Raw genomic sequence first — 17,391 nt, 5'->3', positions numbered from 1 at the left:
AGATAGATGTTCAGAAATGAGGCAGGCAAGACATATTTAATGTAACCAGTATCCTGGCATCTTGTGAATTAGTTCTAACCGCAGTGGAATCGGGGCCCCGGCTGCAGCAGGAGTCGCCCGTACGGCTTCTCTTGTTCCACGCGAAGGATCTGTTGTGCTGCAAGCACTGCTCAAGGGGAGAAGACAGGGCCAGTCAGGGGGAGTCCGCGTAGGGCCTGTGTGTCTTCGTCCCCCACATTGCACCTCGTGCCCACACTCACCTAGCAGCAGATAGAAGGCCCGGGCAGCCACCCTGCGAGGGCTGAGAGGGGACACCAGGCTGCTGAAATCGGGCTCCCTGTTGGCCTGCAGCTCCTGTGCCACTGCCCTGTAGGGATCAAGGACTGTCAGCTGAAGTCTCAGCCTGGGCCCGCCCCACCGAGACACCGTCTGTCTCCCTAATACCTATACACAGCCTCCAGCGACAGCAGCTCGGGCTCCAGGGGCAGCTCCAAAGGCAACTCCATAGGCACTTCAGGGAGTTCGGGTACCACAGGCAGTGCAGGGGCCTCTGGCTGTTCTGCCTCGGCCCAGGCCCTGGGAGAACATGGGAGTCAGGTGGAACAGGGAAGGTGGCAGCTGTGACAGCAACAAGGGGGAATATTTGAGTTCTCCGGGGCTGGTGGCTTACCACCGTTCTTCCGAAGGGATGAGGCTGATGCGGGTCTTCTCCTCCTCGGCCGCTTCTAGAGAGAGTTCTGTTGGGGGATGGGGAGGTCGTGAGTGGATCTGCTTAGATCTGAGCAAGCGGGACCTTGAGGCCACCTGGTTGACCCAGAAACCGTGGCTGTGCAGTGACTTATTAAAAGTGCCCAGTGGGAGAGCTGAAGAGATCTATGCTCCCTCATGTTAATCACTCCCTTCTAATAAGAGCATTGGGGTACCAGTTCTCCGGGACCGGGGCTGGGGTGGTGGTCCTCTCCCTTCTCCAGGTACCTACCTGAAGACAGCATGAGGGGCCCGCTGGGCTCCTGGGCCTCTCTCAGGACCTGGGGGTGGGAGAGCGAGAACTAAGACCCCGAGTGTCAGAAACATCTGGGGTAGGGTGAAGCAGTCCCAGCCCTGAACCGGCCTGCACTAGGGGATGGACCCAGCACCAATGGCTCCCATGGGGGTGCGGGGGCACGGGGGAGAAGGCAGCCTCTTGACGAAGGAGGAAGGGTGCAGTAACCTCAATATCGCTCAGAGCTTCAGTCCTCCTCCTTTCCTCCTCAGCCTCCTCTTCAGGCTCCAGGGGTGGCCTTCGCCTGAGTGCTTCTGGGGGTGGCTGGGCACAGCGGGTCCAGAAAGACAGCAGTTCTGGGGGTAACCAGCCAGCTGGGGAGGGGGTGGGCAGTGGGGATGGGGTCTGAGGTGTGAGGAACACCAAGTGAGGAATGTGGGTTCAGAAGATCCCACATGCCAACTCCCACCGCTCCTTACAGTGAGTTGGGGTTTGGAATAGCTCCGTGGGGCTTCTGATGGTCCTCTCAGGAGGCTGCACCTTTGGCTGCATGGCAGGGAGGGCCAGAAGCCCAGTTAGGAGGGAGCCACTCCTCACCGCCCCTCCTCCACTTCTTTGCAATACTTTGTTCCAAGGCCTCTGACCTTCCAACTCTCAGGTTCATGCCCCTGCTTGCCCCACTCACTACTAACTGGGGCCTGTGGATATGCTAGGTGGGGTCACTCAAGGAACACAGAGCTGTGTATGTTCAAACCCCCGGAACACGTGCACTTTGGGGATTGTTCCCTGTGTAACCCCCCCCATCCCCCCAGAGTTTAGAAGGCCCAGCATGCATTGCCCCAGGCCCGCCCTGCCTCCCTCCATCCCCAGCAGAGCCTACGCTGCACTCACACACTCCCAGCAGTGGGCTCTGGTTTGCAGTTGTTCCCGGAATTTCTCCCGGGAAATCTGAGTCTCCTTGTCCCAGAACAGTAACTGGCGGCGGCGACGGCGACGAGCAGGTGGGCTCACAGGATATGGGACAACTGGGGGCCTCCTCTGCTGAGTTGGAGGGGAAGTGGGGGCAAGGCTGCCCATGATTCCCTTTCCCACCACCTTAGTGGTACAAGCCCCATATCCCCACCCCAGAGGTGCCCCAGGAAAGAGCTGGACACGGCCTCTGAGTACATGCAGTTCCAACCTCATGTGAGGGGCCCAGCTGAGAAGGGCGGTCTAGATAAATGGAGTATGAGCAGGGGTACCTTTTACCCATTTGCCCAAAGGCCCAGGCAGGCTAGCAGTGGCCCAGGGCTTGGGGAAGCCGAATACAGATGAGCAGCTCTGGGAGGGGAAGAGACTTGGAAGGGGCACTACTCACCTCTGGGCTGGGAGGGGCTGGCAGACGCAGCTCTGGTGGAGGGGTCACCTCTGCAAAAACACTCTAGGTCCTGGCTCTGCCACACAGCCTTTGCCCTTACAGTCACCCAGCCACCAGCTAGAAGGCCTCCCTTCAGCAAGTTGGAATCCAGGACCCTTGTGTGCAGTAGCTGTACAGGCACGATGGGCACTCACCAGTAAGTAGGGCCTCAGGCTCCCAGCCTGCTGGCTTCGGTTCCTCGGGGACTGGGACCGGAAGTGGCTCTGCTGCCCCTTCCACCCTGAGGGAAAATGGGTGAGAAATGAAGACACCCCTCCCAGCACTGACCCCCTACCTGGCCCAGAGGGTCCTGCCCTTACTGTACAAGAGCTGGAGGTGAAAGCGAGGGTAATATGGCTTCTCCCTCCAGGGCCCGGGGCTCCTCCTTGTACTCTGCAGAGAGAAGATCAGGTCTCAGAGCACAGAAGAGAGGAGATGGGAGCACTGCCCAGGCCCAGACTGCCCATGTCAGGGCTCTGACCATCCATGCCGCACGGGCCGTACGCAGCCAGATAGGCCTACCTTCACGTTCCTCTAATAAGATAGCTTCTTCTTCCTCGGCAATCAGCAGCTCCAAGTCTCGCCGGCTGACCTCCGGAAGGTCCCGTTCACCCTGTCCAAAGAGGGAGAGTAAGGAGAGGGGAAAGAGGACACAGTTCCATTTCTGAAAAAGGCAAGTGGATCTAGGAGACTGGGTCTGAAAGACAGGCAGCAGGAGGCCCACGGGGCGCTCAAGGAACAGGGGCAGGGAGTGGTGAAATGGAAACAAGAAGGCAGGACTCGGGGCAGACAGGAGTGGATAAATGCAAGGTGGGCTGGGCCGCCAGAGGCAGGCCTCAGGCCCCACTGTAGGGGTACAACTCACCTCAATCTGCAGCATGCGTATGGGCTCTGCCTCTTGGAGGGTGATGGCCTCTGGGGACAGCACAGTGACTGGGATCCTGTCTGGAGGGGCAGGAAAGTCACCCCAGCCCCTCTACTTCTTTCCAGGTTCCCACCCCATGTGGTGAGGCAAAAACATGGACTCTACAATCAAGTCAATCTGGGTTCTGGTCAGGCCCAGGCCAGTCACTGCCAATCTGAACCTGACTATGCTGCTTAACCACTAGGGGCCTCACTTTCCTCCTCTGTAAAAAGGGGTAAGATTCTGATCTCATAGGACTCCTGTGAGGCAGAGATGAGGTTACACAAAGGGCATGGCCCTTAAGAGAAGCTCAATGATGGTCATTTCTTCAGTTTTGGGGCCTTCCTATGCCTTTCCCCGGAAAGAACCCTCTCTGCTCACCTGGCTTCGTTGGCTCCATAGGGACTTCAGGAGGGATCTCCTCAAGAAGTCTCTCTGGGGTTGCAGCCTCAAGAAGGTGTCGAATCTTTGGGGAGGATTGGGGACAAAAGGAAGGGTTCATCTTTAGCTGCTGTTTTCTCACTTCCACAGCCTTATTCAGACAATGGACGAAAATATTCCTTCATGCCTAAGCCCTGTGGCACTGACAGTCGTATGCGGTGAACTCACCATATGCACACCTTTCCTCCCATTCCTGCCATTATCTACTCTTTGTCCATCTGTCTGTACACGAAGCACTGCACCCTTATGTCAAGTGTTGTTGGGGACAGAGGAACAGAAAAGATTCCTGGTCTTAAGGAGCTTATGGTCCAACATGATGACAGGTTTGTATAGGACCTGGGCAAGAGTCAACACAAAGGGTGAAACAAGCCCCTTAGCGATGCGCTGAGTTCCAAAACATTTGGTTCTGGCCAGTGATAAAGTCTCATAGAAAAGGATAGTATTTGAGCCAGGTCTGTTAAGGATGTGTAAGACTTAACTAGTAGAAAATGAGGATGACCCTTATGGACTAGGGAAACAGCACAAGCAAAGAAGTGAACATGGCATCTTTGGGACATGGGGGCCAGACCAGTGTCTGGGAGCCAAAGATGCTTAAGGGATATGCTAAGAGACGGTAGCTAGTTCTAGATCTGGGCATGGAGAGCTCTAATGCTAGTACTCTATCTGCAGTGGGGAGCCACAGGAGGTGTTTGAAGGAAGTAGCATTGTATTAAGCTGTAGAGGTGTTAGAATGTGGATAGAGGAGGACATAGATAGGGAAACCCAGGGCTGAGAAATAATGAGGGCCTGGATTAGAGCCTTGGCAGTGGGAACTGTGTGGAAATAAGTTCGGATAAGAGCTGCTTCTAAGTTGGCCTTAAATAGACAAGTGGAATGGGTTTTGTCTGGGTGGGTCCACCACGACAGTCCCCCTGAGCTGTCTCTGGGGAGCCCTACCTGAGGGATACTGAAGGGGCTGGGAAGTGTGGGATCCACAGACATCATTCCAAAAAAGGGGTCTGGAGCATCTTCCAGGGTCTCCATCATGGCCAGGCGGTTAGGAAGCAGCAGGCTGGGTCTGAGAGAGAGTGTGGGCTGTCAGGTACTGAGGCAGAGGGCTAAGGTTGCCCTCTAAAGGCTGAAGGGCAGGGGTGGGGGGTGTCGGGTGGCTCAGTCAGTTAAGCCTCTGACTTCGGCTCAGGTCATGATCTCACAGCTGGTGAGTTTGAACCCCGTGTTGGCCTCTGTGCTGACAGCTCAGAGCCTGGAGCCTGCTTCAGATTCTGTGTGTGTGTCTCTCTCTGCCTGTCCCCTGCTCACGTGCTCTCTCAAAAAAGATTTTAAAAATTTAAGAAAAAAAAAAAAAAGCTTAACGGGCCGGTCCCAGGGGGGCACTCACAGCTCAGTCTCTACCATATCAATGCGGATCTGCAGCTGGGCACGGTGCAGGCGCTCCAGAATGTGCTGGATGTCCTCTGTGGGCAGGGAGGGCAAGGTAGAGGGCCCGCCTCGCCGAGGGCCACTCAGCTCTGCCCCATCTCCGAGCCTTCCCGGACTTACCTACGAGGTATTGGCATTGCTGGGAGTAGACCCGGATCACGCCAATCTGCAGCTGGGCTGAGAGATACAGGGAGAAGCGGGGCCGCGGTAGACCGGGCAGCGGGGGCTGCACTCGTACCAGCACGTAATCGAGGATTTCCTCGCTGGGGGTAAAAACGCCCTACTCACCCCTGCGCCAAGGACCAACCCCGTAGCCTGGCCAACCGGATCCATCCAGTTGCCCTGCCACCCTGCCCGCACAGGCCCGGCCGCTCCTCCCCTTCCTGGGCCTTACCAGGTCTTCACCACGTTCACCTTCAAGTACTCACGCTTCACCAGCCGGCTGCCACGCGTCGCTGCCAGCCTGGAGGGGTCGGGGGTGTGAATGGACGGTGGGGAGGGGGTGTCAGGCTGGGATCCCTGGGTGCCCCTCCCGGCGCGCAGGGCCCTGCCCTTACCAGATGGTGGCGAAGCAGCCGGTGTGGCGCTGAAGCACGTTGGGATAGTAGAACATTGTCCCACAGGGGTTTCACCCCCGTCTCCGCCACTCCTCCGTTCGGATCTCAATCGGAATTCTTTGCGGCGAGGGACTTCCCAACACCGTTGGAACGAAGGGTTTGGAGAGGTGGCACCGAGGTGGACCCCGAATGCCAAATAAAGGAGCCAATAATCGGTGGATAAAGGATTAAGGCGAGAAGCAAATGGAGGCGCGGACCGCACACACAACAGTTGGGATTCTCCTCTCCATCTGCCCAGAGCGGGTTCACACGCCGCGTGGGTGCTTCGAACTTACTGGGGCCTTTCGGGTTGGGTTCCAGGTTGGAGGTGCAGAGCTCCCCGAGGGCAGGTCCGGGCTGGGCTCCAGATCAGGTCCCGAGGGAGAACGGGGGTCCTCCGCAGGAGTGCCGGGCGCCTGAGTCTTGCACTCAGCTTCGGCACCTGTAGTCCCGGCAGGGTCGCCCTCCCGCGGGACTAGATCCTGCCGCAGGGAGCGCGCCCACGGGTGCTTTGCGCCTCCGTCATTAGATGGCGGCGGCCCCCACGACAGCCAATGGGGAACGGGGGTGGGCTTGGGAAGCGCTCTTTCCAGGGCGCCAAGGAAACTGCTGGGCGTCGAGGCAACAGGGGTCTCCCGAGGCAGACAGCGAACCAATCGGAAGAATCCTGTGCGCTGCCGGGGCCATTGTGAGGTGTCCTGACCAATGGGCTCTCGTTCTTGCCTCTGGCAACAAGGGTTCCTCGGTGGCACTTCTCTGCTGACCAATGAGAGTGGAGCAAGTCCCAGTCTCGCCCCCCCTCAGCAAGCTTGGTAACAAGGGCACTTCAACTACTAGACTAGGTCGGGTCATGCCGGGGGCAACTGCCCTACCCCACTCTGGGCGCCCGATCTGCAGTTAGAAGTTGCCCTTTCCCCCAAATCCAACCAGGCACCAACAAAATACCAAAAATTGGTCTGCCTTTTGTGCCCAGACTTGGGCCTGTCGTGAGCTGGGGAGGTGGAAACGGTGTGGGTGGCCTTGGAGGCGCCACAGACCGGTGAGGAAAAAGTCAGATCTCACAGGAAGCCCTGAGAGAACTTGCTGGGTCCTTTCCTAAATTTGAACAGTTTAGGCTCTGGGCCTGCCCCATCTGGCTATTTTCCAGTTGTGAATGTTCCCCTGGCTGGAATAGATTTCAGCTTTGTGGGATTCAGGGCATACCTCTCTGCATACAAAAGCCATTTGGCTCCAACAATTCTTTGTCTCCATGCCTCCTGCCTTTGTACAGCCATTTCTTTGGCTTAGAATGCCCTTCCCCAGGGCATGCTTCTCTGCCTCTTTAACACTCAATTATTGTGGCTGAGCTGACCCTATTTTGTTTTGTTCCTTCAGTCTGGGAGCTCTTGAGATTGAGATTTTTTTTTTTTCCCCCAACTAGTTCCTGGAACCCAGCTCAGTAAACATTTGTCAAGTGGTTGGGGCGCCTGGGTGACTCAGTTGGTTAAACATTTGACTTCAGCTCAGGTCCTGATCTTGTGGTTCAAGAGTTCGAGCCCTGAGTCAGGCTCTGTGCTGACTGTTCAGAGCCTTGAGCCTGCTTTGCATTCTGTGTCTCCCTCTCTCTCTGCCCCCCCCCTGCCTGCATTCTGTCTGTCTGTCTCTCTCTCTCAAAAATAAATATTTAAAAAAACCAAAAACATTTGTCAAGTGAATATGCAATTACCCTAAATTTACAACCACAAAAATTCAAGGCTGACTGGGATTTCAAAATCTAGTCTAAGACTTGCCTTTCAGATGAGAAACAGAGGCCCATATAAGACAGGTTTTCCCAGACCACACAGCTCTTTAATGACAGCCTGGCTGGGAACTCTGCTCTCTCGAATTCCAGCATTTCCAGTACCTAGTCAACTTGTGCTTGTTTAAGATGGTTTCTGCATAATACAAATTGTTTCAGTCACTGTACATATGTTGTCAGTGTTTATAAGTTCACATTAGAGCACAGAGATGATAAGGTGGGGGCATCTACCCTTAAGGTACTTAGAACCTAGTTTAGGAAATAAGCAATAGACTAATTTGTTCATCCATCCCTCCATTCAACAAGCATTTATGAGATGCCTACTACATGCCACACACTCCTCTATAGAGGCACTGGAGATAGAGCAGTGAACAAAACAAGTCCCTGTTCTAACGCATTAGGGTAAGAGAGATGATAAGCAAGGAGACAAACAGAAATATGTGAAATGGTGATCAGTGCTATGAGAATGAGGCCTCATAGGAGAATAGAGAGTAGTGAGGGCTGCTATTTAGGTAGAGTGCTTAGGGAAGCCCCCTCTGAAGAGAGGAGACAACATGCACCTACCTAAAGGAAGAATATTTTAGACCAAAGAACCAGCAAGTGCAAAGGTCCTGAGGCAGAAATGTGGTGGGTTCAAGAAGCCTGGAACAAGAATGGCAAGCGGTGAGGTTAGAGAGGTGGATAGGGGCCACACAGCACAAGGACCTTGGAGGCCACTTTAAGGATCTGGGCTTTAACTCTGAATGAGTTAAGAGCCAATGGAGGGTTTTGACTGACATGATGAGATTTATGTGTTAAGGGGATCTCTATTGTGTTGGAAATAGGCTGAAGGTGGACAAGAGTGGAGGAAGAAAAGAAGATGTGGAAGGAAGCAGAAAGAGGTGTGAGAGATGATAGTAGCTTGTTCCAACGTGTTAGTGGTAGGGGCATCTGGGTGGCTCAGTAGGTTAAGCATCTGACTCTTTAAAAAAAATTTTTACATGTTTATTTTTGAGAGAGAGAGACAGAGCATGGGCAGGGGAGGGGCAGAGAGGGAGATACAGAACCCGAAGCAGGCTCCAGGCTCTGAGCTGTCAGCACAGAACCCGATGTGGGGCTCGAACTCATGAACTGTGAAATCATGACCTGAGCCGAAGTCAGATGTTTAACCAACTGAGCCACTCTAGCACCCCATCGTCTGACTCTTGATTTCAGCTCAGGTCATGATCTCACAGTTTGTGAATTCAAGCCCTAATTTGGGCTCTGTGCTGATAGCACAGAGCCTACTTGGGATTCTCTCTCCCTCTCTGTCCCTCCCCTGCACTCTCACTATCTCAAAAATAAATAAGAAAACATTAAAAAAAAAAAGTGTTAGTGGTAGAAACAGAGAAAAGTGGTCAGATTCTGGAAAGATTCTAAAGGAATAATGATAGGATTTGCTGATGGCCTGGATGTGGGTTATGACAGAAAATGTAAGAGGACATGATATAATCATAAATCGGATAATGCAACCAGAAAATGTAACAATTATAAATATTGATGCACCTGGCATGCGAGGACCCAAGTACATAAAGCAGTTAATAACAAACATAAACGAAGTGATCAATAGTAATACAATAATAGTAGGGGACTTTAACCCTCACACCAATGGACAGATCATCTAAACAAAAAATCAATACGAAAACAGTGGCTTTGAATGACACACTGGACCAGATGGATTTAACAGGTCTAGTCAGAACATTCCATCCTAAAACAGCAGAATACATTCTTTTCAAGTGCACATGGAACATTCTCCAGAACAGATCACATATTAGGCCACAAAACAAGTCTCAACAAATTCGAAAACATCAAAGTCTTTTTAGTATCTTTTCTAACAACAACAACACTATGAAACTAGAAACCAACCACAAGAAAAAATCTGGAAGACCACAAATACATGGAGGTTAAATAACATGCTATTAAACAATGAATGGGTCAACTAAGAAATCAAAGAGGAAATTAAAAAAATACATGGAGACAATGAAAATGAAATATAAAGAACTGATACAACACCAAAAAAATAATCTGGTTAAAAAAATAGAAGACATGAGCAGACATTTCTCCAACGACATCCAGATGGTCAACAAATACATGAAAAGATGCTCAGCATCACTCATCATCAGGAAAATGCATATCAAAACCACAATGAGATCTCACCTCACACCTGTCAGTATTGCTAAAGTCAAAAACACAAGAAACAAGGAAAGGACGTAGAGGAAAAGGAACCCATCGTCCCTGTTGGTGAGAATGCAAACTCATGCAGCCACTGTGGAAAGCAGTATGGAAGTTCCTTAAAAAATTAAAAATAGGGGCGCCTGGGTGGCGCAGTCGGTTAAGCGTCCGACTTCAGCCAGGTCACGATCTCGCGGTCCGTGAGTTCGAGCCCCGCGTCAGGCTCTGGGCTGATGGCTCGGAGCCTGGAGCCTGTTTCCGATTCTGTGTCTCCCTCTCTCTCTGCCCCTCCCCCGTTCATGCTCTGTCTCTCTCTGTCCCAAAAAAAAAAAAAAAAAAGTTGAAAAAAAAAATTAAAAATAGAACTACTATATGATCCAGTAATTCCACTACTACAAAGAATACGAAAGCACTAATTCAAAAGGATGTGTGCACCCCTATGTTTACTGTAGCATTATTTACAATAGCCAAGATACGGAGCAGACTAGGTGTCCATCGATAGATGAATGGATAAAGAAGTGGTATACCTATTCATTGGTATATTATTCATCCAGAAAAAACAATGAAATCTTGCCATTTCCAACAACACACATGGATCTAGAATATATGCTAAATGAAATAAGTGAGTCAGAGAAAGACAAATATCATTTGATTTCACTCATATGTGCAATTTTGAGAAACAAATGAACAAAGGGGGAAAAAAAAGACAAACCAAAAAACAGACTCTTAACTATAGAGAACAGATGGTTCCCAGAGGGGAGGTGGGTGGGGGGGATGGGTGAACTAGGTGGAGATTAAGAGTACACTTATCACAGGGTGCCTGGGTGGCTCAGTCGGTTAAGCATCCGACTTCGGCTCAGGTCATGATCTCACAGTTTGTGGGTTCGAGCCCCGTGTCGGGCTCTGTGCTGACAGCTCAGAGCCTGCAGCCCGCTTTGGATTCTGTGTCTCCCTCTCTCTCTGCACTTCCTCCACTCATGCTCTGCCTCTCTCTCCTTCAAAAATAAACATCAAATTAAAAAAAAAAAAAGAGTACACTTATCACAGTGAGCACTGAGCAATGTATAGCACTGTTGAATCACTATATTGTACCCCTGAAACTAGTTTAACACTGTATGTTAACTAGACTAGAATTAAAATTATAAAGAAAAGAAATAAAATGGAAGTCAAGGAGACAGCAAGTGCAAAGAAGGCAGGCCAGGAGGAATCTTAGAAAATCAAGGGCACAATAAGGCTTGCGTACCTGTGCACCCAGTACCTGCTTTCTTCCCTGCTAATGCAGATTCCTGTTTGGACTCTTGGCTTCTCAGGAGGATGATGGGCAAGACTGAAGAGAACGAAGGTCCAAGGAGGCAGAAAGGCTCAAAAGCAGCACTGAAGTTTGTCAAGTGAGACAGCAAGAAGATCCTCGAGGATCTAGGCATCTAGGCTTGATCACACAGGTGAGCCAGGGAAGGCTTATAAGAGCGAAAGGACAGGAAAGTCTGGTCTGGGAGGCTCCTCCTCCTCCAAGCTGGTGTCACATATAGGAGGGGGGAAGCTGGATGCTGTGGCAGTTGGTTAAGTCGGACTTACGTCTGAACTAATCTGCTGGATGTGAATGGAGAGGTAAGATGACAAGTTGCCTGTAAAGGAAGAACTTCCAGTTTGGTGGCAAAATAAACACAGGGGGTATGGGAAAGAAGTGTCAGTTGCTTTAGGGCCCTCACATCTCAACGAACAGAGTGTTGGTGACATGGCAGTCTAGGCCACATGGTCTTTGGTGGGGTCTAGGTAGAGCAAGGAAACCAGTTTGGGAGTCCCCTTATGTTGGGGCGACAGTGCCCCATATACTGGGAGAAGAGATACCAGGGCCTGGTCTGCCCTCGGCACAGGAGGCACAGAAGCTCTTTCTTCCCTCTGATTTCCCCTCCCCTCCCAGACCCCAGCACCTCTAGTCCATAGTTTGAGGTCAACTTCAAGTTCTCCTGTTCATTTAGACCTCCAGCCAGAGTCCAACCCTAAGCCGCTTGTAAGGCCCGAATCAGAGGCCTCTAGCCAAGAACCGTGGAGCCCAGATTTTTCCATGTGAAGTTGGTGGCTACAGCAGCTGTAGGCTGTGCTCTTCTGGGTGGCTAACCTCAATCCTCTCCCCAAACTCAGAACCCACAGAGGCCAGACAGCTTCCTAGCCAGAAGCTGCGGGTGGAGGAGGGGAAAGGGGCCTGGAGAGGTCAGCAGGAAGAAAACCCAAGTACACCGCTCTGAAATTACATCTCTATCATTTCCCTGTGACCCCTGCTACCTACCTTTTCATCCCAACAAAGCAGATAATGACTCCTCTTTCAATAAAGTTTTATTTTAAATCCCCAGTGAACATCTAAGAAGAAAATATAAAGTGCTTGGCTTTAGGGTTGGGGGAAGCAGGAAAGGTCCTCTGAGTTCACACCATTTGGACTTTTCCCAATTCAGTTTCTCAGAAATGAAAGAGGGTATATCTCAAACTTAAAAAAAGGATAAAAATCATCCTTCAGTTCTCCACCAGCCAGGTACACGAGCAGTTCAAGGACACAACCATCACAGACAACCACCAAGAATGATCACCAAGGGAGCCAGGTCAACAGTGTGGAGAATGAGTTTCTTTCAAAGGAGATAGGAGGAACAGAGCGAAGAGGAGGAAGGCGGGTCTCCCAGGCTCTGCAGCAGGGAGAGAGCGGCTGCCTGCTCCTCAGGAGTCTCCTCCAGTAAACGTCGGGCAAAGGCCTGCTCCATCTGTGCCAGGAAAGGTGGGGGAGAGTATCATGAGCACAGCTGGGGCAGACATACCCCCAGGAGTTCCTCCCTGCCAACCAAAGGCCCTTCTCCACCTGGAACCCCCTACACCCCACTCACACAGGCAGGCTAGTCTTCCCTTGCCCTGAACTCACCTGCACTGTGATAAGACTCTTCGGGGTGTGGCTGGGGCCAGGGCTCTCCTCCCAGAAGTTCAGAGTCACCTGGAACTTGGGTGGGGGGCCCAGGCCCTGGAAGTACCTGGCCAGGTCTGATGAAAGAGAAAGGATCAAGGGTTGGAAGAAAGAAGGCAGAGGCCACAGGCAGGGAGGGAATAGAGAGGGACCCATCATGGAGAAAGAGGGGTGGGTGTGGGGCCAATCGGAGACCAAGGCCAGAGCAGGAGCTGCAGGGTCACGGCTGTTGCCTCATACCAGGAGGGATGCCAGCAACTAAGCTGCTACTCACCCATGTGCAAGTAGGAAAAGGTGCCCCTTTTTCAAGTAAGAAGTATTTAGAGGTAACCGATTTTTATACACCCTCAAAGCTCTCTGCTGGAAGAGCTTAGAGTCCTCAAGGCAGCAGCCTGGGCTGCTAACACAGAAGTGTCCCCACCTCTATTGTCTGCTCGCACCCTCCCTGCCGAGGGCATGCGTGGCCCTGCAACACTCCCACTCTGCGTCCCCTGTACTCCTGGCCTCCACTCCCAAGGTGAGATTTAGAGGTGAATGGAGGCAGGAAGTGGAATCTCAGGCAGGGGCGGACGGGAGAAGGACAACCCGAGGAGCAGCCTGGGGTGCAGCAGGGCTAGTGTGTGGGAGGTGTGCAAGCTCTCCCAAATATGGGGTCAGCTCGTGCAAGTGCATATGCAGGAGAGGGCCGCGAGGTACACCTTCCCTTTACTGCATGCTGCCATGTGGTGGCAGTCCCCAACATGTGACTCGTGTGCTGAGCTGCATCCGAGCCTCATCTTCCGAGACCTTGGCTGGGGAAGGCTGGCTGCCAGACAGCTGCCAGGGCTGAGCACAGGGCCCCACAGGATGTGTGTGCACCACTCAAGTGCAGGGTGCCATGCCTGGGCTGTAACGAAGGATCTACTGGAAGGAACACAGGGTGGTGGCAGAGCCTGCAAGGTCCCAGGGGGTCCTAAGAGAAGGGGGCAGGGGCTCAGCTCAACTGGAACAGGCTCACCTCTGCAGAAGTAGGTGGTTCTGAAGAGCTCCACGCACTCATTGCTGGGCAGCAGATGCGGGCCTGGACCGGGTGGCGCCTGGGGCGCGTTCCAGGAGATGGGGATGGGGCAGAGACGCTGCACAAAGAGGCCTCTGGAGTTGCTGGCCACTAGGACACCTCTCTCGATCTGGCTCAGCAGGCGCTGGGTGGGCTCTCGTGGGTCAGGCTTGGGAAACACCACCTGCTCCATCCCATACTGGGAGCCTGAGGGCTCAGCCACAAGGCGGCAGTCCAGGCTCTGCACCTGGGCTTCGCCCACCACGCGCCCACCGTAGATGAAGGTAAGCAGCAGCGAGTAGTCTGCGAACAGAGAATGGCCAGCTGCACCAGTGCTTCACCCCAGGGGTCCACCCGGCCAGCACCAGGTCCTGGGGAATGAGGAGGGGCCACCGGCAAACCCCACATCCTCATTTTGCTGGTGAGAAACGTGAGGCCCAGGGGAACACAAGCAAGGGCAGGGGTAGCAGTCTGACCTTCTGTGGTTAGAGAAGGCACTTCCCTCCCCATCTGCCCTCTCACCAACCCTACCAGCCAGGGGGCATCCTGTGAGGCTTTGCCATCACTCACAAGGGTAGCTGATGCCCACTGAGGCCTCAAGGCTTAATGCCCAGGGTCTTACGGTTTATAAGAAGGTCCCGAAGACTAGGTCTCCACTTGACCCACAGAAATGAATGTCTCAAAGTGAATTTCCAGGGAACAGAGTGCATAGGGGATACTTTTTAAAATGTTTATTTATTCATTTTGAGGGGGGCTGCAGAGAGAGAATCCCAAGCAGGCTAGACGCTCTCAACTCAGAGCCCAACGCCAGGCTCAATCCCACAAACCATGAGATCACGACCTGAGCCAAAACCAAGAGTGGGACGCTTAACCAACCGAGCCACCCAAGCGCTCCCTTCACCCATCCCCCCCCCTTTTTTAAGTTTATTTATTCATTTTGAGCAAAAAGGGGGGGGGGAGGGAGAGAGAGAGAGAGAGAGAGAACATGAGGAGTATTTTTGAGAAGTGAGCTGTTGGGAGGTTGGAGTCTGCCCAGGTGTCCCACCTGGAAAGCAATGCCTCTGTCTGGATAAGGTGGGCCCTGTTTCCTGCAAGCCCCGACATCCTTGATAATGCATGTGTAGCTACAGGGAGACAACCTGGGGGGACAGAGAGCAGAGAGGAGTCAGAAACACCACACACCTGAGTCTGGAGGAGGCAGACTCTCCAATGACACCTGATCTCCTTGGAAAGGGGCTTCTGTTGTGTCTGTACCTATAAGGGAAGCAGAGGCATGTCATTCAGATGGGGACTGGGGAATCCAAGGGCCAGAGGGAGTGGCTGTAGGGGAACAACACAGAGGCAGGGGAGGTGGTACCTTCCTGAGGCTCAGGGCTGTTGCTGCTGCTGCTGCTCCCAAATTCTGAATGGCCTGCTTCCCCACTGGCCCCCACCTCCTCCTGCAGACACAGTGTCTATTCGTTGGCTGACCTCTCCCCTAGTTTACTCTCCTGCCCTCAGGCCCACTCCGTTCCCTCCCCAGCTCTTACGTTTTTGAGGGGGTCCTCAATCAAAGAGGGACTGAGTATGCAGTTCTTTGTGGTACCCGCATCCTCTTCCCTCTCAGAGGACACAGAACTGTAATGTCGCTTTGATGGTGATTTCTGGGTCCCTGGCTGGGCTGTGGAATATTGTGGAGGGGGAGAAAGGTCAGAGCCTTAAGTGGGAACAGAGGGTAAAGGAGAGAGGAGACAGTGAAAGAATGTGCAGGACCAGGCAGGGGAACGTGGGTAGGAGTACCCCAGGGACAGGGCAGAACTCTGACTGAGGGGCCTGGAGGGAGGCCCACCACCCTCCCAGAAACCTCCTATCTCCATCCTCCCCCTGTCCACGTCTGCTGATTCTAGGAGCGGCTGGGCAAGGGGACACCCACCAGGGAGGGTCCCCGATGGCAGCAGCCGATACACCTTGTAGGGCTCAGCTCCATCCCTATGGCCATTTTCAGGAACCTCCTCAAATTCGGGGCTCTTGTTGAGAGCACAGCGCAGACGAGTCTTCCAGATAGCAGGGCCTTCTGTGTCTCCCTCCTTGTACTTCCCCTTAAATATCGCCCATGCCTGAGAAACACAGGAAGTAAAGAGGAGACAGCATGTTAACCTGCCCAGCTGACCCTCTCCTACAGCCGGCTGCGGGCACCTGCGGCCTGAGCACCTGCACAGAAGGCCCAGTGCTCAGGTCCCCGCTCTGCTGCTGCCGTCTTGAGATCCTTAACAATTTTTGAATTTTCATTTTGTCTTGGGCTGTGACAACAATGCGGCTGGCTCTACCCTCCCATCTCCCCTTTATCTGAAACCCAGGCAGACCTCTTGAGGGTGAGAGATTGTGTCTACTCCACCCCTCTTCGGAGGGGCTGGTTTCCAGGCCCATTCACCTTGAAGAAAGCGGCATCCTGGTCCTCCCGGAAGTCCTGCTTGCCTGCATGCTTCCAAGGAATCCGGAACATGGTCTTAGCTGCATCGTCCCAGCACACCCCCGGGAACTGCCCGCTCTCCACTTGCTCCACCACCCAGTTCCGCAGCTTTCGGGTGCAGCGTGCCCGGCCCGATGCCATCCTGGGGACAAGAGCAGCAGGCAGCATCAGTGGAACTGATACTTCAGGAGGGAACATTTGCAGAGATCCTGACCACTGGGGTTGGATTCTGGCAAGGGCCACCAGAGACCCCATCCACCTTTTGCCTGTGGACATTTCTCACAATTCCCTGAGGCCAAACCGTTTCTTTCTGCCATCACTAGTAACCAAAAAACACACCCTAACATCCCAAGCTCCAACAACTGGAAGGAAACCCTAGGCGCTGGTCTTAAAACTGTCTTAAAATTGACTTTTCAGGAATCTGTTGTCTGGAAGAGAACTCCCTTGGGGTGGTTCCTGGGGAGAGGCCCGGTCTCTGCCCCAAGCATCTGCGAAGGCAGTATCTGTTTGCAAGATGCTTCATAGATCCCTCACCCACCACCCCCACAACCTATCCTTTGACCCCCATCTGTCCCCTCCTCTTGCCTCTGGGGTAGGTGGGGCAGAGCTCCAGCGGAAGTGGGCAGGGCCAGAAAGCAAGAAAACAAACAGGGTCAGCTGGAGCCGGGGCTGACTTCCCTGAACAACCCACAGCAGGGACCTCCTGTTCTTTGCCTATAGGGCTGGGGACAGTGGTCCCCAGTCACTCTCTCACTCGGGCCAAACCCCCTATGTCCTGGCTCACAGGCGGTCTCTATATTCCTGTTTGGCAGAGGGGCCCCAGGAGCCCCCGCCCCCCCACCTCCAATCCGGCGGGGCCCTCTAGCTCTAGACCCACGCTGACATCCGGATGTCCGCTGATCTTACCTGAGCGGCTTGCTGGCTGTCCCAGGACCCAGCTGACCTCAGCTCGGCAGCCTTCTAGGCAGCTTCCTGATCTCTCCGCCCCTTTCTACAGTCCCCACCCTAAGTTTCAGTTCTCCTCCAGGAAGGGCCTTTTCTCAGAAATCACGTGGCTTGAGCTGCAGGGCAACGGCTTGCCGCCAGGGGGAAGCAGCATCTGAGAACCTCACTGTTGGAATCCCGCTGTCGGACACAAGAGGGCCCCCTTCCCGCTCAGGCTCAGTCCCCTACTCCCTTAGATGCTCTTTGATCTCTGTTAACACTACTGCTTCCCAGGGAGGCCAGTGTCGTGGAGTCTGGCCTGAGGCCTCTGGC

At 53.3% G+C, this 17,391-nt stretch overlaps 2 protein-coding genes across 6 annotated transcripts; both read right to left on the bottom strand.

Moving 5' to 3' along the window:
* Nucleotides 1-17: 17 nt before the first annotated feature.
* On the bottom strand, nt 18-7,214 carry REC8 (REC8 meiotic recombination protein). 4 transcript variants are annotated; one of them, XM_045059708.1, is made up of 19 exons: nt 5,700-7,214; nt 5,537-5,605; nt 5,263-5,405; nt 5,102-5,177; nt 4,660-4,780; nt 3,664-3,748; nt 3,244-3,323; nt 2,901-2,991; nt 2,699-2,771; nt 2,534-2,619; nt 2,340-2,389; nt 1,874-2,023; nt 1,462-1,528; nt 1,211-1,356; nt 980-1,028; nt 671-737; nt 445-576; nt 261-367; nt 18-166 (listed from the first exon to the last, which is right to left on the bottom strand). In XM_045059708.1, the coding sequence occupies exons 1-19, from the start codon at nt 5,753-5,755 to the stop codon at nt 75-77; spliced, it is 1,740 nt and encodes a 579-aa protein (XP_044915643.1). In that variant the 5' UTR covers nt 5,756-7,214; the 3' UTR covers nt 18-74. The 4 variants fall into 4 exon arrangements, with proteins under 4 accessions (XP_044915643.1, XP_003987613.1, XP_044915644.1 ...); XM_003987564.5 differs by having other exon boundaries at nt 1,874-2,020; XM_045059709.1 differs by lacking the exon at nt 5,102-5,177 and having other exon boundaries at nt 5,263-5,605.
* A 4,807-nt stretch (nt 7,215-12,021) lies between these two features.
* On the bottom strand, nt 12,022-17,017 carry IRF9 (interferon regulatory factor 9). 2 transcript variants are annotated; one of them, XM_006932767.5, is made up of 9 exons: nt 16,545-17,009; nt 16,096-16,276; nt 15,598-15,781; nt 15,215-15,345; nt 15,043-15,124; nt 14,868-14,939; nt 13,647-13,988; nt 12,611-12,726; nt 12,022-12,455 (listed from the first exon to the last, which is right to left on the bottom strand). In XM_006932767.5, the coding sequence occupies exons 1-9, from the start codon at nt 16,655-16,657 to the stop codon at nt 12,327-12,329; spliced, it is 1,350 nt and encodes a 449-aa protein (XP_006932829.1). In that variant the 5' UTR covers nt 16,658-17,009; the 3' UTR covers nt 12,022-12,326. The 2 variants fall into 2 exon arrangements, 1 of the variants encoding a protein (XP_006932829.1); XR_006599424.1 differs by lacking the exon at nt 12,022-12,455 and adding an exon at nt 13,352-13,549 and having other exon boundaries at nt 16,545-17,017.
* Between the last annotated feature and the right edge of the window lie 374 nt (nt 17,018-17,391).

Source organism: Felis catus, chromosome B3 (assembly GCF_018350175.1).
Source record: "Felis catus isolate Fca126 chromosome B3, F.catus_Fca126_mat1.0, whole genome shotgun sequence".
Lineage (NCBI taxonomy): Eukaryota > Metazoa > Chordata > Mammalia > Carnivora > Felidae > Felis > Felis catus.
This window is presented reverse-complemented; position numbering and strand designations above follow the sequence as displayed.